This window comes from Dromiciops gliroides, chromosome 5 (assembly GCF_019393635.1).
Source record: "Dromiciops gliroides isolate mDroGli1 chromosome 5, mDroGli1.pri, whole genome shotgun sequence".
Lineage (NCBI taxonomy): Eukaryota > Metazoa > Chordata > Mammalia > Microbiotheria > Microbiotheriidae > Dromiciops > Dromiciops gliroides.
This window is the reverse complement of record NC_057865.1, coordinates 254,555,767-254,580,196: the sequence shown is the minus strand read 5'-3', so window position 1 is coordinate 254,580,196 and position 24,430 is coordinate 254,555,767. Positions and strand designations below refer to the sequence as shown.

Genomic DNA, 24,430 nt, shown 5'->3' with positions numbered 1-24,430 from the left:
TAAGGATGTGGTGTGAAATTTTTATGATTATATGTTTTTTGGGGGAAAAAAGAATCCATATTAATATACTAATTTAAACAGAAAGTATTTATTACGTCCTTACAATGTTAGATGTTAAAAATACAAAGACAGAACAAAATAATTCCTGCCTTCAAGAAACTAACATTACACTGAAGAAAGAAAAATCCTATTATCTAGAGGCAGCTAGGTAGCAGTTCATAGAGCCCTGGGCCTCAACTCAGGAAGACCGGAGTTCAAATATAACCTAAGATATTTACTAACTGTGTGCCCCTAGGAAAGTCACTGTCTGTTTCAGTTTCCTTGACTACACAATAGCAATAGGAATAGCACCTAACTTATAGGGTTGTTGTGAGGATTAAATCAGATAATATTTGTAAGATGTTTGGCACAATAGTGCTAAATGTCTACACAGTAGACATTTAATAAATGCATTTTTCCTTGTCGTTTATCAATATCCATGTAAAACAAAGATCTTAAAGTACAAAGCATACTCACATGATTTTTTTTCTCTGAAAAGTCCTGGAGTTATCATAAAACTAAAAAACACAAAATCATGTGGACTTGTTCTTTTTAAAGGGAAGATTCTTCGACTGGTAATATTTGCTCCAAGAACTGTGCCACTGCTTCCATAGCTAGCCAAGATATATGGTCCTTCTCCGAGCCCTGATGAAACAAACATAAGAGAAGGGGGAATTTTCATGGATGATTTTACTTGTTTCTACCATTCTACTAAATACATCATTAACAAGCTTTTAAAAAGAGATACAGAATCATACTTCATATAATAGTGTTTTTGCTATGACAAATTAAATTCCCTGTTAAAAAAAAGTAAAATTTACCCTGAATAAAAATAGTTGACCTTAGGGCAGCTAGGTGGCACAGTGGATAAAGCACCGGCCCTAGAGTCAGGAGTACCTGAGTTCAAATCCGGCCTCAGACACTTGACACTTACTAGCTGTGTGACCCTGGGCAAGTCACTTAACCCCAACTGCCTCACCAAAAAAAAAAAAAAAAAGTTGACCTTCATTCCAAAGATAATGTGCTCCTAAATGGGAAAAGTAGAGTTAACTGTCAGATTAACTTATCTGGGCCTGTTTCCTCATCTTTAAAATCAGGAGATTGCAGAAGAAAATATCTAAGGTCTCTTGTAGCTATGATATGCTTCGATTCTGTAATTCTAGATGTTGCAGGGACGTTGCACACTATGTGTTGGACACCTATGGTCTAGAACACTGAGAATTTGAGAAATTGTCCAGAAACATAGAGCCAGTATATGTCAGATGCAGGTCTTGAACCCATATCTTCTTGACTTGGAAATTGGCTCTTTATCCACTCCTCAACAGGTGCTTTGTAGACAGCTGCAGTAATATCCAGAAATATGGATGTTCAGGGATCTTTATAGGTTCCCAAAACTCATCTCTTCTTCAGCTCTTTGTATTTTTCAGTCGAAATAGCTCTAGGTGAGGATATTACACAGAGGAACTCCAAGGTCTTCTCCTCCCCCATACAATCCCCTCCCACATGCTTTTATCCATTCATATGATCTGAAAAGCAATACTTAATGCAGTAAACTCTGGTTTACTTGGAAATCATTCCAGAAAACTGAATAATTTCTTTTTTTAAAGGAGGTCTAATCCGCTAGCTAGCATAGTAGATGAATTGCTGGATTTGTAATAAAGAAGACAAATTCAAATTCTGAAAACATTGAAAAGGCTTTTGTTTGTTTAGTGCTTTTGTTGTTTCTTAAGGTTTTGGGGGCAGCTAGGTGTTGTGGTGGATAAAGCACAGGCTTTATCAGGAGGACCTGAGTTCAAATCTGGTCTCAGACAGTTGACACTTACTAGCTGTGTGACCCTGGTCAAGTCACTTAACCATCATTGCCCTGCAAAAAAACCAAACAAACAAAAAGAAACAAAAACATTTTGTGGAAAAAAAAAAGGCTTTGGGGGAAGAGTTGGTTTCATTTTTTGTTTTTGCTATCTGTGACACTCCCAAACTTTCTGAGAAAGTCATCCATTTAAAGATAACAGCCATCTGTAATGTCTTGCCTCAAAGAAGTCTTAATAATATAAACTATCTGGGGGCAGCTAGGTGGTGCAGTAGATAGAGCACCGGCCCTGGATTCAGGAGGACCTGAGTTCAAATCCAGCCTCAGATACTTGACACTTCCTAGCTGTGTGACCCTGGGCAAGTCACTTAACCCTCATTGCCCCACAAAAATCATCATCATCATCATATAGACCATCTAATATCACATTTACCTACAAGACTATGTCCAAGGTTATTGTACGTGATGTACACTGAATAGCACAGAAAAAGCAATCATGAATTCAGCCACTTATATTCAGTTGTAAGAGATGGACCTAACTCAGGCCAGCATCCTGTCAGTTCAGGTATGTTGTTGGGGTGAACTGAGGTACTGGTAGGTCAGCTCCCTTTTCTATGTTGTCTTCTATTAGAATAGAAGCTCTTTCAGGAAGAATATCTTTCTTTTTGCTTGTGTTGAGCATGGTGCCTTGCATATATCACTTAATAAATGCTTGATTCATTTCTTCTTTGTTTTAGTCTCTGAGAAAGAATTGAATCAAATCCTTTACAAGGGTAAACCCTCTGCTTGCTTTCATTACCTTGTGTCTTCTGTAAGATCTTGCCCCCACTAGCTCGCTTCTTCTCATCTTCAATTTTTCCTTATCCATTAGATCTTGTCATGCCACCTACAAATATTCCCAGGCCTCCCTTTTCCATAAAAAACAAACAAAAAAAACATTGTGTTGGCCCTGCCATATCTTAAAATCTTATCATATAACTTTCTCTTATCCTTCATAGCTGAACTTCTATAAAATGTTTGTTCTTGTTGCCTTTATTTCTTCAGCTAACCCTCACTTCTCGCTCCCTTATTTTCTGACTTCCAAATCCACTTCTTAGCTAAAAATGTTCTCCCCAGAGCTTCTAACAATCTCTTTTTTTTTTTTTTTTTGGTGAGGCAATTGGGGTTGAGTGACTTGCCTAGGGTCACATAGGAAGTGTTAAGTGTCTGAGGCCAGACCCGAACTCAGGTTCTCCTGACTCCAGGGCCAGTGCTCTATCCACTGCGCCACCTAGCTGCCCCTCTAACAATCTCTTAAATGCAAATTCAATGGTACTTCTCTCATTTCTCATTCTACTTGAACATTGTGCACTTATTGATATTATTTACCACCCTGGCTTCTAAAATAACTCCCTGGCTTCTGTAACACTGATATATCTTGACTTTCTTTCTCCAGTCTCCTTGTCAGTTTCCTTTGCTGTATAATCCATTATCTATCCCTTAGTAAGATGGGAGTCACTCAGAGTCTATCCTGACACCCTTCTATTCTCTCTCTATTCTTAAAATCTGATAATTTTAGAGTTGGAGGAGACCTTATTGACCAGCTTGTCCAATCCATACCCTTAAATAAATCCCACCTATAACATGCCTAAAGAATGAGCATCTAACTTCTGCTTGAAAGCATCCCATGATGGGCAATTCACTACTTCTTGAGGAAGTCCATTTCACTTATCTATGGCTCTCATTTTCAATACATTTTTCCTCATATCAAGTCTAAATGTGTTTTTTGTAACTTGCATAAAATTGCCTTGGTTCTGTCCTCAGAGGCCAAACATAACAAGTACATTCTCTCTCCTACTTAATAGCCCTTCAAATACTTGAACACAGGCTAACATAATTTCCCCCATGAATTTTCTCCAAGCTAAATTTCACAAGTTCCTTCAACAGATCATTGTGTGATATGGGCTTTAGTCGCTTCATCAGACTAATTGTTCTTTTCTGGACACTCTCTAGTTTATCAATAAACTTCTTAATTTGTGGTGCTGTGAACTGAACACTACTCTAGGAATGGTCTCCAGGCACAAGAAGGACTGTCAGCTCCATATCCCTGCAAGCTATTTCCCTCCTATCTCCATCCCCAAGATTGCTTTAGATTTTTGGATATCATCTCACACTGCTTGACTCATTCTGAGTTTTGAGACTGCAGTCATTAAACCTCCCAAGAAACCACTATCTAAACATGCTTCCTCTATCTTATACTTGTGATGTCAATTTCTGAACCAAAGTGTGAGACTTCACACTTACCTTTATTGAATTTCATCTTAGTAGAATGCTCTATCCTATCAAGATCTTTTGGGATCCTGACTCTGTCATCCAGTGTATTAACTATTATCCTCATATTTGTATCATTTAAATATTTTATAAGCATGCCATCTTATGTCTTTATCCAAATTACTTATTTTTAAAATGTTAAATTACATGGGGCTATGTATTAGAATGATCCTCTGAGACCTCCTGCCAAGAAGATACCTAACTATTCATTAAGTATAGCCATTTAACCATATCTGAATCCATGCATTTGTATAATCTTCTACTCCACATATTTCTATCTTCTCCCATAATAATTGTATGAGATTTGGAGGCAGTGTGGAATGGAGGAAAGAGTAGTTGTTCCTAAAGTGACTTGCCCAGGGTCACACAGCTAATAATTGTTAAGTGTCTGAGGCCAGATTTGAACTCGGGTCCTCCTGAATCCAGGGCCGGTGCTCTATCCACTGTGCCATCTAGCTGCCCCCATTAACTATCCTTTCAAAGGACAAATAAATGAAAAGCATATTAAGGGACTGTCAGGCATGGAGCCAAGATGGTGGAGTAGAGAAGCATTCCCTTCCAAAAAACTTTAAAATAACACCATAGGTTGAATTCTAGAATGACAGAGCCCCCCAAAAAGGTCAAAGGGAGACATTCCTCCAGCCTAAGACAATATAGGAGGTCAGAAGGAGAGGTCTGGTGGAGGATTCTGGCCTAGAGTCCACATGTATGAAACACCAGTGGTTGTGGATACAGAAGCAGCATCAGTTTAGGGAACTCCTAAGCCAGAGACGCTAAGGGAACCTGGCAACTGGTCAGAAAGAGATTAGAGAAGATACCTGTGCTAGCACTGGATGAAGGACCAAACACTGTTTGACAACTCCATTGCCTAGACCCACTTCTGGGTCACAGTTCAAGGGCAAAAAATGAGTCAAGAGGGAGTGGAAGCATTAAGGGGCAATATCACTTCTGGTTCTAAGGGATCAGGAACCCTAAGGAATAGTATTGTTTCCGGTCTCAAGGGAGGAGAGTCCCTGAGAAGCAGTAAGAATTCCAATCCCAAGGAATCAGGGGCCCATCTTGAGCAAGGACTATAGTGAAGACCAACAAAGCAATGACTACATTTCTTCCTAGATTACACCACCTTGAAAACACCAAAACACACCCAAAACCCCAGAACTAGCTCTGAAAATAGGAGTGGGAAAAAAGCCTGAAGCTTGAGACAGAACCTCTCCTTGACATTGGGAACAGAGTATAACTTTACAAAAAGTCCCAAATCAATAAATATAGTGGGAAAATAAGCAAACAATAACAACAAGAGCCTGACCATAAAACTCTAGTATCCTGGTGGTGGCTAGGTTGCGCAGTGGATAAAGCACCAGCCCTGGATTCAGGAGTACCTGAGTTCAAATTCGGCTTCAGACACTTGACACTTACTAGCTGTATGACCCTGGGCAAGTCACTTAACTCCCATTGCCCCGTGGGGGGGGGCAGGGGGGGAACTCTATTATCCTGACAGGAAAGATCAAGACAAAAACTAGAAGACAATGATGTTAAAACTTCTACAAGCAAAGCCTCATAAAAAATGTGACTTGGGCACAAGCCCAGTGAAAATTCCTGGTCAGCCTCCCGGCCAACCTCTACTTGCAGGCCTCCTACTCCTATCTGTCCCTGGGTTTCTATTTCGACCGGGACAATGTCGCTCTGCCGAGGATGTCCCATTTTTTCCGTTACCTGGGAAAGGACAAACGCGAGGGCGCCGAGCGCCTTATGCGGCTCCAGAACCAACGTGGGGGCCGGGTCCTCCTCCAGGCTGTGCAGAAACCTGCCCCAGATGAGTGGGACCGCAGCTTGGATGCCATGGAGGCTGCCCTAAACCAGGCCCTCCTGAAGCTGCACGCCCTGGGCTCCAGCCAAGGGGATCCGCACCTCTGTGACTCCCTGGAGAGCCACTGCCTGGGCGACCCCCTGACCACCCTGCGCCACGTGCAGGCTGACCCATGCCCGGGCTGGGAGAATACCTAAGGCTGAGCCTGAAGCAGGGCTAGGAGGAGCAGCCCCACGAGAAACCCAACAGGGCCCATGATAAAGAATAAAGCAGGCTCGCTGCTCAAAAAGAAGGAGGAGGAAGAGGAGGAGGAGGAGGAAGAAGAGGAAGAAGAAGACCACTATGATGACAAGGACAAGGAAAAGCTTTTACAATGGAGGGGAAAATGGTAGGGATGGTCAGTACTTGAACCTCATTCACATTTAAATTGGTTCAAAAGGAAATATACATATACATAGTCAAATGGTAATAGAAATCTATCTTACCCAATAGGTAAGTAGGAAGGGAAGAGGATACAAAAATAAGGGAGGTGATAAAAGGAAAGGCAAATAAAAGAAGGCAATGGTCAAAAACAAAATACACTTTAGAGGAGAAACAAGAGTTGGGGGGGTGATAAACAGAATGACATAGGATGGAGGGAAATGTAGTAGTAATCATTATTGAGAATGTGAATGGGATGAACTCACCCATAAAACAGAAGTAAATAACAAAATAGATTAGAAATCAGAATCCAACAATATGTTGTTTACAAGAAACACACTTGAACCAGAGTCACACAGGGTTAAAATGAATGGCTGGAGCAAAATCTATTGAGCTTCAGCTGAAGTTAAAAAAAAAAAAAAAGTAGAGTTAGCAATCATGATCTCAGACAAAGCAAAACCAAAAACAGACCGAATTAAAAAGAATAAGCAAGGAAACAACATCTTGCTAAAATGAACCATAGACAATAAAGTAGTATCAATACTATACAAATATGCACTAAATGGCATGGCATTTAAATTCTTTTTGTTTGTTTGTTTGTTTTGTTTTGTTTTGGGTTTTTTGCAGGGCAATGGGGGTTAAGTGACTTACCCAGGGTCACACAGCTAGTAAGTGTCAAGTGTCTGAGACCAGATTTGAACTCAGGTCCTCCTGAATCCACTGCGCCACCTAGGTGCCCCCTTAAATTCTTAAAAGAGTAAATTAATTAAAGGAGGAAATAGACAGTAAAACTCCAGTGTAGGGGGACCTCAACCTTCCCCTCTAAGAGCCAGATAAATCTAACCATAAAATAAGTAAGAAAGAAAGAAGTAATGTTGCAGGATATAAAATAAACCCACTCAAGTCATCAGCATTTCTATATCCTATCCCCTTATTTATCTTTGGTATCATCTTCTTTTTAGTTATTTTTGTTCATTCCCAGTATAATTGTCATTCAGCAGACAATTACCTGTTTTTATGTTTATTGTCATGCAGTTTCACTAGTGACAGAGAATAAGATCACTGACCTTTGTTCATGCAACATTAAACATTATCACAAGCACACGTTTTTTCTTCCCTTATGTGCTCCTGCTCTCCCCCAGAGGTATTGACTTCATTGGTACGTAAATATGTCCAAAATTTATGTATATACTGTGATGTGTTTATTATGCCTGAATGTATGAGTCCTTTGATGATGTTATTTCTTTTGCATTTTTGCTACATAAATTTTTATGTTTAAGATCATTGTAAATGGCTTGTTTGTAAAAATGTAAGTATATTGGTGGGGGTCAAGAGCTAAAGTGGTAAGTAGTGGGAATATATTTGTAACCTACACTGTGACCCCTATGACTCTGAGAGTTCAACAATATGATGGTAATTGTTTTCTGGTAAACTAAAATTGTTAATGTGAGGACAAGTCATAGTGAGTGAGACTTTCCAGAAAATGAGGAGAGGTCCACATTTCCATGTGAGAAGAATGGGATACTGCAGAAGGGCAGACACCCCATATATACCTTATATATATATATATATATATGTGTGTGTATGTATGTATATGTATATTTTTGCATGTGTGTATATATATATATGCTTATATATGCTTACAAGCAGGGATTATTTCATTTTTTTCTATGTATTACACATAGTAGGTACACAGTAGCACCTAGTGCTTCACTGATGCTTAGTGATTGATTGATTTATTCATTATAACCACCCCACACTACATTTCTTTCCTTATTTTTCAAATTGTTGATCCTAACTAGCTCTCCCTGCTGACCCAGACAACACTTTTGCTTCTTGCCACCATCCCTGTCAACCAATAGTAGCCCTGCATAAGCAACATGATGCTTCTAGCCACATATTGAAAGAGAATCTTCTTTTCAAAACCTCTTCTCACCAGTCAGCCCATGAGGCTTCAGGCTGTTCCACGGAGGGGGCTCTCAATCCCAGCCCACAGCAAGTCCTAACTGATCCAGTGCAGAAGGAAAAGCACAATGGTTAATAAGAAGGCATTTTCACATTAATTCTAAGGGGAATATACTTGAAGTCAAGCAAGAAGGACAAGAATCTCCCCTGGAACTATAAGAAAAATGAGCTACCCAGGTAGGAGGTGAAACAGGTGGAATCTATTTCAACCTACTCTATAAACTTTTTTTTTTTTGGCAGGGCAATGGGGGTTAAGTGACTTGCCCAGGGTCACACAGCTAGTAAGTGTCAAGTGCCTGAGGCCAGATTTGAACGCAGGTACTCCTGATTCCAGGGCCGGTGCTTTATCCACTGTGCCACCTAGTTGCCCCTAGTCTATACACTTTTAAAAAGGCAAGCTAAATTAAATAACCGAATTGTGTACCTATATATTTGTCTTATCATTTTCATCTTAACCTATGGTTTCATCTATGTAGAAAAATCCCAGAGTAGAACACCCACCATGGTTGCAGATCAATAACATCTCTAAGTTAAAGTCTCAGATAGTTGCCTGGGCCACCAAGAAGTTGTCCAGGGTCACAGAGCTAATGTCTGGCAGAGACAAGATTTGAATCCATGTCTTCCTGCCTCCTAGGTTGGCTCTTGATCAGCTCTACCATGGAAACTGTCTGTAAGTTTTCTACCTACATATTGATATGAGATGTGGCACAGTGTGACAGAGGAGAAACTGACCTCAAATTCAGGAAGACAAAGGTTCAAATCCAACCTCTGACATATACTGACTGTGTGACCCTGGGAAAGCCAATTAACCCTTCTCTTTCCTAAGCAAATCTCTAAAATGAGATGGTAGTGATCTTCATTGGTAGAGGGGGTTTTCTCAACTGGGAATTCCCTACAACAATGGCATCACAGGTACAGTGCATATGTGTGTATGTATATATAATGTATGTATAACTACAGAGAAATGTACATGCAAATATATGTATCTGCATGTGTGCATACAGGTATTACGTGTGTGTTCATATGTCTAAATGTATATACATACACATGTATGTGTACATATACACATATGTATGTGTGTGGTATAAATATTTTAAGTGGATGTATATGTGTGTATAAAGTGTCTCAGAATTAGGGTTGTCAGATAGCCAGTATGTATCAGCGACAGGACTTAAATCCGGATTCCTGGTTTAAAGGCTAGCTCGTTACCTGCCTTCTGATACTGCCTCTTATGTCATCATGATTGTTTATTAATGGCAAAAGTGGTGAACAAAGAATTACCCACACATCATACTTGCCATACAACAATTTAACAGCCTAAGATAGACAAAAAGAGCAAATCTGCTCCAGGGTACACTCCTAATAGATTACAGGCCATGTTCTGAGACCAAGATTCACTCTCATTCAGCCTCAGAGTGCCTCCCTCCCACACCCAATGAGGTCATCCAAAAGAATATCAAGATAAAGCAGAAACACATAATAAAACAATATTCCTCCCAAACTCTACTGTATAAACTTCTTACTATAGCAACCTGAAGAGATAATTACTGACTGAGAAATCCATTTGTATAAAAAGAGAAGGTTTCTGAATTAAATACAATCCACAATGAATTAATGGCCTGTTTCTCTATTTATTTTCATGCAATTTCACTAGTGACAGGGAATAAGAGCACTGACCCTATCATTAATTTTCTCCAGGAAGGATTATAATTTAGCTGTCTATTTAGGCAACCGTTCACTGCAGTAAAAAGTTTAAAAACAGTAATAAGAATGTCTAATCAAATAAAAGGAGTCTGAAAGTACAGAAAGTACACACAACTAAAAAATTCCACTTTCAATTATAGCAAACACAACAAGGGGACACATAGAGACATGGTGTCTTGGTCTTTCCTTTGCCAAGGATTACCAAATTTTGCGGCAGTAAGGTCATCTATACATTTTAAACTTTTCCTCAGAATAACTTATTTTCTTTATCAGTTTGATAACATTTGCTATAACAACAAACAGGAAATATTTTAAGCCTTTGTATGTAGGATCATAGATTTAAAGCTAGAAGGGACTTTAGAGGACATATAGTACAATAATGTCAAATTCAAATAGAAAGGTATCCCTTGCAGGCTACATATCAATTTAGAAAACCACAAATTAAGATTATCTATGTCATATAATGTATAGCTATGTATGTTTCTTTATTTTGTTAAAGATCTCCCAGTTTCATTTTAATCGGGTTTGGGTCCATTAGGAAGTTTGGAGCTGAGGACCAGAAAATTGACTATCTGACACCAGGTGACCCAGGAAGTAATTGGCAGAACCGGAATTCATACTCAGGCTTCCAATCTAATGATCTTTCCATTATACAAACTAGAAACCAGGAGCACTAAATGGCATGGCATTTAAATTCTTTTTGTTTGTTTGTTTGTTTTGTTTTGTTTTGGGTTTTTTGCAGGGCAATGGGGGTTAAGTGACTTACCCAGGGTCACACAGCTAGTAAGTGTCAAGTGTCTGAGACCAGATTTGAACTCAGGTCCTCCTGAATCCACTGCGCCACCTAGGTGCCCCCTTAAATTCTTAAAAGAGTAAATTAATTAAAGGAGGAAATAGACAGTAAAACTCTAGTGTAGGGGGACCTCAACCTTCCCCTCTAAGAGCCAGATAAATCTAACCATAAAATAAGTAAGAAAGAAAGAAGTAATGTTGCAGGATATAAAATAAACCCACTAAAGTCATCAGCAAATCTGTGTCCTTAGGTCAGGTGTGACTACACTGTGTTTGGTGTGTCAAGTAGGCACCTATTTTCCTGTTGACTAATGTTCCCCTGAGGTTCAGCATGATGGAAGCCCCTAATTCCCACTGAATTTTCTTTGGTCTCCCTTGTCACATTTAAGATTCTCTATGGCCCGACCTTAACACCCCTACAAAGACAGAATCCACTACATGTGCTGCCCCCTAAAAATACCCCATGCTCAGAATCAGTCACTATGTCAAGAACCAGCCCAGGTCTGTGGATAGAAGATTTCCCCCTACCAGGCCAACATAATCCCTTCATTACCTGAATATTTCTAATGACATTAGCATTCTGACTATTCTTTAACTCCTCACATTCCTTCCTGTCACACATTAATATTGCCATTATTTCTTCTTTTCTTTCTGCTCCTGCAGACTCCTTTCCCGTCAACATGGTCTTTTATTATTATTGATTTTTTTAGTTGTCAGAAAATAAACCAACTTCACTCTGCACACAGACTTCTATATAGACATAGCTATCATCAAGGTTGGTTCCCTGTCATGGCAATTTTGTTGTATTTTGTGGTAACTACACATAATAAATGGTATAGGAGTCTCTCCCTCTCTAGTGCCTGATGTCAAATGCTCTCAAAATAGTAAACACTCCAATAATCTCAAAGATGAATGAGTAGAATGCAAAAGATACTAAGGAATTGTGAGAAGTAATTATTAATAATAGATATTTCAGGAGAACCAATATTCCCCCTTCTTTCTTAGTCGTTATCTGTCCCCCTCCACTTCAAAGGCAAGTTCTCCTTGAAAGTAAGATTCATCTGGGTCAAACCAGACCCAGGCTTACAAAGGAGTCTTGGGTGTAAAAAGATCCTTTTGTTTACATAGCTGAAGGACTTTACTGATGAGATTAAACTATATCTACCTGGAAAATATTTTGGGTGAGGGGTCCCTGTTCCTTCTCTGATGTCATCTAAGTCACGTATCCCTGGACTTCATTTTAGTACAACCCACCTCCAATCATGTCAGTCTGTTAGATTTGGTTGTTAACCAATTAGATTTAATTGCTATGTGATGGAGTTCCTACAGTTGAAAGAAAGTTGAATCTGACTCCAGGGCCGGTGCTCTACCCACCCCACCACCATTAGGGGTCTTTGGTCTGAGAGAGCCAATAAGCCACCTTTTATTAATAACCTGCCGGCCTATTAATAAAATGATTAAATTACCCAGAAACTATGTCTCTCATATTTTTAATCATCACAGAATGATTCTGTAGAGGAAGGTAGAGGTTTAATATTCAAGAATTAACCAAAGGACTAGAAATAAAGTAGACACCCATTGATTGGAGAATAGCCAAATAAATTGTGGTATAGGGATGTAATGGAAAATCATTGAAGTATAGGAAATGATTAATATGAAAAATTCAAAGAAGCATGACAAGACTTACATGAAATAGAGTGAACTAAACCAAGCCGGGAAAAAAAATTTATACATTTTTATGTATACACATACACACACACACACACACACACACACACACACACACACACACACCAACAGCAACAATGTTAATAGAAAGGACAGGGGCAGCTAGGTGGTGCAGTGGATAGAGCACCGGCCCTGGAGTCAGGAGGACCTGAATTCAAATCCTCAGATACTTAAAACTTACTAGCTGTGTGACCCTGGGCAAATAACTTAACCCCAATTGCCTTACCAAAAAAAAAAAAATTGAAAGGACAACAAAATAAAGCTAAATGATTTATTATAATGACTAAGGTTGACCCCAGAGAAGAGCTGAGAAAATTAATTTCCCTCCCTTCATTGAAGAGGTGGGGGCTTTCAGAATGTATAAAATTGTACATACTACTAGACTTTGTCTATCTATATATTTTGTTGGTTTTCTGAACAGTTGGGGTTTTTTTCAGTTTTCTGTTTTGAAAAATTTCATTACAAATGTATTGGGGTATTGGATTTGGAATATAGCCCATGGAGGACTGATTCTGAGCTCTAGCTGCTTCCAGAGAAATAGCTCAGGGCTGAAGGACTTGGGCACCTTGAGATGGGAAGGTAGTCCCTTAATGACTGCTCCACAAGAAGAGGCACTGACCCTGTAGATCTTTTAAAGGAAGTGATTTGCCCTTAGCCTCTCTTTTCTTCCAATCTACAAATGATGGCAGGGTTGTAAGAACTTATCTGTAGAGGGATGTAAGGGAGAGGACTTGTGCAAACTGAAGAAATGATAAGCATTCTACCCAGGCATCTAGAATAGGTTAGGTGAATAGGATTTAATTAGGTGAGCTGGACTTCAGTCTCAGAACCCTCAACTGCCTTTACCACATTGTATTTCCTTCCTTGAAGACAAGTAAGAACTGTAAAGTGATCCTGGAATGGTCATGTCCTACCTGGAGACAAATTTGTGAGTTTAAGAGGTTAGAGATCTTGGGCTCCTTGATTGAAATTGATTATCAGAACAGACAACTCTTGAAAAGATGGCTACCAAATGGAGAAAAAACTTATCCTTGGTCTGGCTTCCTATAAGACAAGACCTGAGGGGACTTTTTTAGAAAGTTCAGAGCCAAGGTTATATGTAAAGCACATGTTCAGAAATCCCTGATACTGTATCATGGCTTGATGTTTTAAATATCAACCACCAGAAAGAGTATAACAGTGATTAGGGTACTGCTTTTACTTGTTAGATTTTCTGTCAATTATGTATTTATGAGAGCTTTTAGTTTGTAGCACTTCTTTTGTGTGAAGTGAATAAATAACTGTCCCATACTTGATTCATACTTTATACAGAGTACTTTTCTACTTTCCACTTTTGAGGACACGCTTGATATGAGCCAAACACTTTCCCTGAGAGAAAAGGAGTCTAGTCCCCCTAATTGGAGACCAGGCCCCTATATGATCCTGTGTGCCTGGATATGAAGCTGGGAGTTATCCTTAATAAAGAAGATGAGAGCACAAAACATCTCTCTGAGCCCTGGAGTAATTGCAATTATTAAACAAGATAAGACTTACTGGAGAATGAAGGATAGAAAGAAATATTGAGAAACTAATACTGCATAAAAACAAAAGATAATGACAATTTCAGTAAAATAAAATATATCTTTAAATGTGAATAAGTATAAAAGAACTATATATGTATACATCTAATTCAAAGAGTGATTCTGTTGCTGCATAAGAATTTGGAAGTGTCAGGAAAGCAAGAGGCACAAATGAAAATTTTTATAATATAAACATATTGCAAAGAAAATTTCCTTTTAAAAAGGAAATTCATCTAAAGATAACAATGTATCTGGGAGTTCTCTAAGGGAGATTTAAAGGATACATTTAAAAGATTTTTTAAAAATTTACATATAACCAAGGACAAAAGTGTCAAGGGCCTATAAGAATACTGTCAGAATGAACAGAGCTCAAATGGGATTTTTGAAATATAATTAAGTGAGCCTAGCAAAGTAGCTAGAGAGGAAGCCTTGGAGTCGGGAAAACCTGGATTCTAGTTTTGTCTTTGACACAAACTATGTGACCTTGGGCAATTGACTTAACTTTTCAGTGCCTCCAAACAACTCTTGAATGTTTACAGTTGCTGATATGCATTGAGAGTTTTCTTATCAAGCTCTCCATACACCAACATAATAACAGAACACAAATTTAAAAATGGAAAAAACAGGAAAGGGAAGGAACAGAGCTTTCTGATTAGAGAAGAGAACACAGTGTGAACAGAAAACAGAGCTAGATCAGAACTGATCAACTTCATGTCTTTTTCTTTAGTCTTTGTGAATGTGGTTTATATATATATAGTTATGATTATATAGTTACATATAAAATAACATCAAAATAAGTATGAAAATAAAAATATCAAAACCTCAAACAATGAAAATTCATGGTTCCAGTTTTCCAACTGTAAATGAGTGTTTCTGCTAATGGACCTTGAGGGACCTTGATGGTTCTAATACCATTTTGTATTCTGGTATCTCTCATACTACACCCTCAAGATCTCTCTGAAGAACTTTGGAATCGATTGTGTGACATGGGACACACTGGCAAAGGACTACCCTGGGGCAGCTAGGTGGCACAGTGGATAAAACACTGGCTCTGGATTCAGCGGGACCTGAGTTAAATTCCAGATTCAGACACTTGACACTTACTACCTGCGTGACCCTGGGCAAGTCACCTAGCCCTCATTGCCCCACAAAACAAAACACAAAAAAAGGACTACCCAGCATGGCATTCCCTCATCAAAGAAGGCACTGTGCTTTGTGAATGAAGCAGAATTGCAGTAGCTCAAAAGAAATGTGAAATACGCAGATTTAGAAACATCTCCACTCCAAATGTTCACGTGGACTATCTGTGCCCAACCTGTGACGGAGCCTTTTGAGCCTGTATTGGTCTGATTGGCCACAGCGGGACACACCCAACCTTGACATAGTGATGTCATCTTGGTCCTCTTGGAGAACAAAGGACACCAATAATCAACCAACCAACCAACCACAACATGTTAGTATCCTATTGTACGTTGAATAAAGTTAATGATTTTTTTTTATCTTTCTATGGCTGTCGAACAAAAGATGCTAATGGCAAAAGACAGACTTTTTTTTTTTTTGGTGAGGCAATTGGGGTTAAGTGACTTGCCCAGGGTCACACAGCTAGGAAGTGTTAAGTGTCTGAGACCGGATTTGAACTCAGGTCCTCCTGACTCCAGGGCCGGTGCTCTATCCACTGTGCCACCGAGCTGCCCCAATACAGACTTTTAATATAGAGTTTTCAGGTCCTGCTACATTGATAAAAAAGTATTCCTTAACTTATGATATATCAACATTCAAAGAACAAATAGTTTAATCATCTCCACCATTTAGAAGACAAATATCTATGAAAAGGAAAAATCACAGGAAAACAAATGTTTGTGACTTTAGGCAAGTCATTTCCCTTCTCTAAATCTTAATTTCTTCACTTGTAAAATGAGGAAACTGGAGAAAATCTTTACACTCCTCAGAGTTTTAAATCTCATGATCTCAGAATTGAAGAAATGGATAGATTTTGGTAATTAAAAGCTCTCGTTAAGTTAAATCATACAAGATAAATAGTTCTTTTCTCCTAATTCAAGTAATTCAAAGGATTGTCACATGAGAATGTATTTACTGAAATACAATGGCATTCTTTATGGATAAAAAAGGTCACATACCTTGGTTGTAGGATTCACAATCAAGTGCTAAAATAAAAAAAGGAAGAAAGAAAAAAGTATGAATTTTAAACTATAGAAAATGAAACCAATCCTAATCTCAATCCCAAGCAAAATAAAACCTAATTTTGTCAGTAACGATGTAAAGAACATGACAACTAAGAGATAATATGGGATAACAAACTGCACGGTTGACATGGAATTTGACAACATCACCTATGACATGAGCAGGAAGAGTAAGTCTGTTAAATCTCTCAGTCTCAGTTGCCTGATCTGCAGAATGAAGTTAATAAAATCTGTAGTATCTACTTCATTGGGTTATAGCGAGGATCAAATGAGATAATTTAGGTAAAGCCTTTTGTAAAATGTAAAGTTCTGTATTAATGTCAGCTACTATAAATTGGCAACTCACTTTGATCCATGAAGATTCTCTGACTATAGTACATCTTAATTCATTGCAAGATTTCCCTGAGAGTTCATTAACAGGTGGGAAACCGTGTGTTCCCAATTTAAAAATGTCACCCTAAAACTCAAAATCATTAAGTGTGCTTCAACTGACTTACCTCCTACACAAGTAGAATAATAAGTACAAAGATTCTGGGCTGGCAATGAACTCAGGCTGAGGTTTGAAAAACAAACTTGTAGTCAGAAAAGCAAAGCTTCATAAATGAGTGAGAAGATTGGGATGATAAATCACATCCCTGAAGGTTTTTTTTTTTTTAATATATAAGTAATTGATATCATGTTAAACATGGTGACAGCCAAATACAAACAAAAATAAAATTCTAAAAGTCACATGTTTGTACAACTTCTTGACACCCTTCAAACGCTCTCCCTCATAAATGGGATGAAAAGATTGGGTTGCCTTAATTAAGGAGCATTATGTTATATTAATTTTGTAATTATAAATCATTATCTAATATAAGTATATTAGCTTAATTATATGATTAATTAGAATTTTAATTGTAAATTAGGGAAGCTGTTTCAATGACTCATATCAACCAAACAAGGTGCTCTTTGATGCATTCTAGGCTGAGGACTCACCACAAATAGGGCCTCTCCAGTGAACTGAGACCCCCTCCTGACAACATTTGTAAGCGTAAGCAGCTATACTTGAACAAAGGCATTCACAGTCCCCACCGAGGTTACAATTGCATGTGTCTGTATGACAGTTTTTGACAAAGGAAGTCACATCAATCTATACAGAGAAGAGAATGACAATAATTTTGAAAATGAATTTAATATCAAACACTGCTGTGGATATGGTTAATAGTTTTTAAATACTGAATAATGTGTTACATTTTAAAAGAAAATTTAAGTCCATGCTTTTAAAAGATTTATTATTAGCTTAACACTGCCACCTAGAGAATTATGCTGATATCAGCATCCTAGAACCTAAGATCAACCAAAGACTTTTTTTTTTTTTAAAACAATACTGAAAACTAATAAAGGAGGAGGACCTAGGGGGAGAGACTGGAAATTTAAATGACACCATTTCATAGATAAAATATTTGTCCTAATCATATTAGTGTTAGAGATTCAGCAATTCTGAAATTTAACAAAATATTCCTTTACCACATTTCGGCAGGGGGCAAAAATATCACTGTACAGAATTGAGCATTCTTTCTTGGCATAAGGAAACTTATTTTGATATGCCTCACAGGGCCTGACGGTCTCATTTGGGTTTTCACACTGTTGGAAAAGAGAAAAAAGAAGCAGATTGTTTGTAAATGTGTTGAGAATTGCACAACAGAAAGGTACTTGTTTAGCAAGATATAATTATAATCAAGACTAAAGATGTTTTATATATATATATGCAATATGTAATATAATTCATAAATAATTTGGAATTAGGAAATCAATATTTATTGCACACCTACTATGTGCCATGCATTCTGCTAACCCCTGATAATCATAAAAGTATAACTACCAACTAACCAATTTCTAGAATTTTGAGGGGAAAAAAGAAGTGGGATATTTGTGTATTATTTTATCTGAAAGAATAAGGAAATTCATAGACAGTGTTATTGGGGAAAGTCTACTAAAAGGTAGAATGATGATTCTGGGGCCCAAAACTTTAGTCTCCAAGACATCTCCCCATCTTATATTCAAACACTATATCTAGTATATTCTCTCTCTTTTTTTTTTTGAGGGGCCATGGGGGTTAAGTGACTTGCCCAAGGTCACACAGCTAGTAAGTGTCAAATGTCTGAGGCTGCATTTGAACTAAGGTACTCCTGAATCCAGGGCCGGTGCTTTATCCACTGTGCCACCTAGCTGCCCCTCGTATATTCTCTTGATGTTAAAGAGGCTTCCCCTAAAACACTTGGTGTGCTTTGCTTGTATTTATGATACAAAATCATAGAATCTCAAAGGGGAAAGTACCTTAGAGATCTATGTCTACTTCTAAATCCAACTGCCTTTCCCCATTATTTATTTCTGGACCTTGAGAGACCTTGATCACACCCTCCTAATAGACACTCTCTTCTTCCTTTAATTATCTTCTCTTCCTTTTTTTCTCTTCCCTTGGTTTTCCGTTTTCCTTCTACCTTCTGACCAGTGTCCGTTGCTGGATCATCATACCCCCAGACTCTGTACTAAGACCTCTTCTATTTCTACACTCTTTCTTTTGGCTATCTCATAAATGCCTATAGATTAAAATATCATCTTGAAGATGACTCCCCAATACATATTTGTAGTCTTAATCTCTCTTCTAAACCTCATTCCCACATAGCCAATTACTGGCTAGACGGCACTACTTGTATGTAAAGGAGGCATCTCAAACTCAACATATCCAAAATAGAACTTATTATATTTCTTCCTAAGCCCATCCCTCATCCAAACTTCTCTATTACTATTAATTTTTCAATCATGACCAAAATAAGATATTTAGAGATATAAGAAAAGACCTCCCACACCTCCTTTACACAAGTGGGAGGTCCACAGCTATGAAACATTATTTATATATTCATATTTTTAAGGTACTTGTGAATTTTGATGGTTTTTTCTTCTTCTTTTAAAAATAATCTTTGTTATATGGAACGGAAAGTGGAAGTGAAAATGTAAGCAACATGAAAACAAAATATATAAAAAATTAAAGATATTAAAATCATTTCTGTAAGCATTATAAAAACACAAATAAAAAATGAAGTCACTTAAGACCACCTAAAGGAAGTTATGATGCATCCTGTAGAAATAATTGAGATATTTCTCCAAAAAAAAAAAAGCAGATGTTTTCTATTACTTTTTAAAAGAGCACCAAGATTGATGGAAACAAATGTTTCTGCCTCTAGAGAGTAATGGGCACTATAGTATGGTAGAAAGAACAATGGCTGTGGAGTCTGAGAACCTAGATTCAAATTCTCCCTGTCATCCTTACTACCAGTGTGATCATGGGTAACTCACTTCTTCTACTTCCCACATTAAGCATCAATTCTACTCATTGGTTTATTTCTCATAGTATTATAAATGTAGAGCTGGAAGGAACCTTAGAAGCTATCTAATCCTTCCATAGAGCTGGTGTGTTATTCAAGTCCACTGTGAGATACCAATAGCACCCTCCTTACAGAATACAGGTGCAGAGGGGTCATCCTAAATTCATTTTCGTAGAATGGCAGTGTTTTTTTTGTTTTTTGTTTTTTAGTGAGGCAATTGGGGTTAAGTGACTTGCCCAGGGTCACACAGCTAGTAAGTGTTACGCATCTGAGGTCGGATTTGAACTCAGGTACTCCTGACTCCACTGCACCACCTAGCTGCCCCAGAGTGGCAGTTCTTAATGATGAAGTCTTGCTGTATAATTTTTTTGCTGTATATTTTTTTAAAAGTTTGAACATTTAACTTACCTGTCCTATTGTCCAACTTTCTCCAAACACCTGAGCATTTCTCACTTCCATGTTGTTAGATGTAGTCATATCATTTGAAGTACATTTGTCAAAGTTTCCACACAAGCCTCCAAGTCTTCCCTAAAGAATTAGCAGAAGTTTCTCATTCGATCCTGTTAAACTCGTTTGTAAAATAAGATTCATTAAAAATTGTTCATACATTTAAAAATATTTTGAGTTCAGTATCTCCACAGCAGTCATATATCAATAAAAATGCTCTGCTAGGAATATCGTTGCTGTATATTTTTATTAAGTTTTACTACAAATCAACGCAAAACTAGAATGACAAATTTTGCTCGAGAGGAGGAGAGAAGGAAAACAGTCTTTTAAGGGCTTGTGTGGAGAGTGGAAAGTTGAGAGGTGACAGCAATACAGTAGCAAAAAAGAGGATCATAGGGGCATCATTTTTTAAATGCAGAGGATAAAAGGAAGGCCAGGAAGGAAAAGACAAAAGAAGAGAGGGTCCTTGAAGAATCTTTTATAAAAGTTCAGAAAAGAATACAAAAGGAAGGCCAGAAAGCCATATAAACAGAATGGTTTTTAAAGCTACTTTGAAAATAAAAGCAAGCTGGATATGATACAGATTTACAGATTCATGTACAATCCTCTTCTCTTTGTTCTTCTACATGTGAAACTGCCTGTTCTACTTGGTATTCATTAAGTCCAAAATGAAAATGAATAATTTTAAATTTTTTAAAGTACTTGAGGATTTGTGCCCTAATTCTTTACTCTAAATAAACTGGGTATTGCAATAACAATAACAACTACCGCCACAAAGCCCAACTTATCATCCATGTCATGGGACAGTGTGTCTGTGGTTAAAATAATAAAAAAAGAAGTTATGTATCATTAACAGGGCTCTCACTGTTGGTAGGCAATGCTTCTATACCTCCTTGAACAACCCACTCTCCCACTCTCCACAGTAGTTCAATCTAAACCTTTTCATCCCTTGTCAGTCTTTCTATGGGTCTCCCTACCCTCATATTTTACTGAAAAAATAGAGGCCATTCACCAAGAGCTCCCTCTGTTCACCTCACATCACTCAGTTGCCTTCTATGACTACTTCCTCCCTCACTCTTCTCGTGTGAAGAGGTAGCCCTTCTTCAAGGCAAACTCCTCTACCTGAACAAGTGATCCCATTTGATCCCCATCTCTTCTGGCAGATTGTTCCATCAGTCATGCTCACTCTCTCACTTATCTTCATCTTGCTCCTGTCTCCTACTGGCCTCTACTTTACTAACTACAAACATGCTCATGTTTCCATGCTGAAAAGCCCTCATTTCACCCTTCCATCCTCACTCTCATCCCATGTTCTTTGTGCTTTTGTGGCTAAACTCCTTAAGAAGGCTATCTATAATAGGTGCCTCCATGTTCTTTCCTCTCATTCTCTTCCTTACTCTCAATAACCTGGCTTCCTACCTCGTCAATGAACCAGAACTTCTCTCTCCAAAGTTGCCAATGATATCGTCATTGTCAAATGACCTATTTTTAATTATCACCCTCTTGACTTCTCTAGAAGCTTTGCCACTGTTGATCACCCGTTTTCCTTTGATAGTCTTTTCTTTCTGGGTTTCCTAGTTCTTTTCTTATCTATTGAACCACTCTCCAGTCTCCTTTGTTGGATCTTCATTCAGATCATGCCTACTAACCATGAATGTCCCATGGAGCTATGTCCTGGGCCTCTTGGTAACCTTTTCAGCTCCCCAGACCCAAATATCATGACTACACTGATGATTTACAAACTTACGTATCCAGTTCTAACCTCTCTGCTACCCTCCAATCTCATCTCCAACTCCCTCTCAGACATCTCAAAATGGATATCCAATTAGATATATTAAATTCAACATGTCCAAAATTATCTTTCCCCCACTAAAACTTTCCCCACTTCCAAACTTCCCTCTTACTGTTGAAGGAAGTTGTTGAACCTTCCCATTGCCCCAGGTTTGCAACCTTGGCGTGATCTTCATCTCATCATCTCTTGGCCTACTTATTTTGCCTTAGTAACATCTCTGATTGGGTTCCCTTCTTTCCTTCGATACTGGCACACCACACTGTTGCAGGCTCTCCTCTCTTCATGCCTGGCATTTTGGAATATCTCGATGGGTGGTCTGCCTGCCTGTCTCTACCCACTCGAGTCCATTCTTCCCTCAGCCACCACAGTGATTTCCCTAAAGGGCAGGGCCAAGCATATTAGTGCCTTGGCACAATAAATTCCAATGGCTCCCTATCACCTCCAGGAACAAAGACAAAATCATCTATTTGGTGTTTCATAACCTGGACCTGCCCCTACCTTTCCTGTCTTTTATTGCATCTTTTTTTGGGGGGGAGGTGAGGCAGTTGGGGTTAAGTGACTTGCCCAAGGTCACACAGCTAGTAAGTATCAAGTGTCTGAGGCCGGACTCAGGTCCTCCTGAATCCAGGACTGGTGCTCTATCCACTGTGCCGCCTAGCTTCCCCCCTTTCCTGTCTTTTTACACCTGATGCCCCCATCCAGTGACACTGGCCTCGCTGCTGGTCCATGAATAAGACACTTCAGCTCCTGAATCTGAACATTTATACTGACCTCCCTCCTTATCACCATTTCCTGGCTTACTTCAAGTCACAACTTAATTCTTACCTTCTCTAAGAAACCTTTGCCCATCCCTCTGTATTTTATTTTATTTTATTTATTTTGTGGGGCAATGGGGGTGAAGTGACTTGCCCAAGGTCACACAGCTAGTGAGTGTCACGTATCTGAGCCTGGATTTGAACTCAGGTCCTCCTGAATCCAGGGCTAGTGCTTTATCCACTGCGCCACCAGATGCCCCACATCCCTCTTAATTTTAATGCCTTTCCTCTATTATTTCCTATTTCTCCCATTTATTTTATTGATTTACCTACTTGTTTATCATGTCTGTGGCTTGTTTGTCTATAGTTGCTAGCATGTTGTCTCTTATCAGATGACAGGAACTGTCTTTTGCTTTTCTTTGTATCCCCAGCACTTAGACCACTGTCTGGCAGAGAGTAGGTCCTCATTAAAAGCTTATTGACTAGGGGCAGCTAGGTGGCGCAGTGGATAGAGCACGAGCCCTGGATTCAGGAGGACCTGAGTTCAAATCCAGATTCAGACACCTAACACTTACTAGCTGTGTGACTCCAGGCAAGTCACTTAACCCCAATTGCCTCACCAAAAAATAAATAAATAAATAAAGCTTGTTGACTGACTGAAGGACTTAGAGGCCATCAAAATATTACCTATTTATAGATAAGGAAACTTAGGCACAGAGAAATTAAGTTACTTGACCACAGTCTCGCCACTAGTAAGTATCTAAGGTAGTATTTGAATCCATTTCTTCCTGCCTACAAGGGCACTGTTCTATCTACTACACTCGTTCTACCTCTCATGCTGATACAACCAGAATATCTCTCTACTTCACAGATTTCCATAATATATTCTAGTACAAAGATTCTGAACTTCTCTGCATCATGGAATCCTTTGGTAGCTTGGTGAAGCCTAATAGACCTCTTCTTAGTATAACATTTTTAAATACATAAAATAAAATACACAAGATTACAAGGAAAAACAATTCCATGGAGAGATATATAGTTACCCATTTTTTTAAAGTTCACAGATCCTAGGTCACACATTTGTGTCACTTTTCTGAGTGCTTCTATCTGCACAACAATAGCCATCTATCTCTCTCCCCCACCCCTCTCTCTCTAATAATGCCTCTGCCCTTGTGGCCCTTCCTCTAATTGAAAAGTTCTTGCCTGGGACCACTACTTTATGAATACTTCAGCCATCCAAACTTACTTCTCTCCCAGCAACAATCCTGATTTTCTAGACTTTTTGACCTTACCTACCATAGCCTACTTCCCTTGCTTTCCAACTGTCTTTTTTGCATTACCTTTATCCATTAGAAAGGGGCTGGTAAGGGGTACAGTGGATAGAGCACTGGGCCTGGAGTAAGGAAGACCCGAGTTCAAATCCAGCCTCAGATACTTACTAGCTATGTGAACCTGGGGAAGTCACTTAACTCTATTTGCCTCAGTTTTCTCATCTGCAAAATGAGCTGGAGAAGGAAATGGCAAACCACTCCAGTATCTTAGCCAAGAAAACCCCAAATGGGGTCACAAATAGTCACAACTGAAATGACTGAATAATAACACTCATTAGAAGGTTAAGGGTAGGGACGTCCTTTAGTTTTGCTTGTATCCAAATCCTCACTTGTTAACAGAGTGACTAGCATATAGTAAATGCTTAGGCAGCCAGTGGCCCAATGGATAGATCCCCAGATCTA

The 24,430-nt window shown here is 38.6% G+C and overlaps 1 protein-coding gene across 1 annotated transcript in view; it reads right to left on the bottom strand.

The window, feature by feature from the left end:
• OTOGL (otogelin like) overlaps positions 1 to 24,430 on the bottom strand; it is a 201,962-nt gene that overhangs the window by 72,742 nt on the left and 104,790 nt on the right. Inside the window, 5 exon segments of the mRNA XM_043968164.1 lie at positions 517 to 684; positions 16,273 to 16,299; positions 17,314 to 17,467; positions 17,845 to 17,961; positions 20,112 to 20,231. Of these exon segments, the coding sequence (XP_043824099.1) occupies positions 517 to 684; positions 16,273 to 16,299; positions 17,314 to 17,467; positions 17,845 to 17,961; positions 20,112 to 20,231 (586 nt within the window).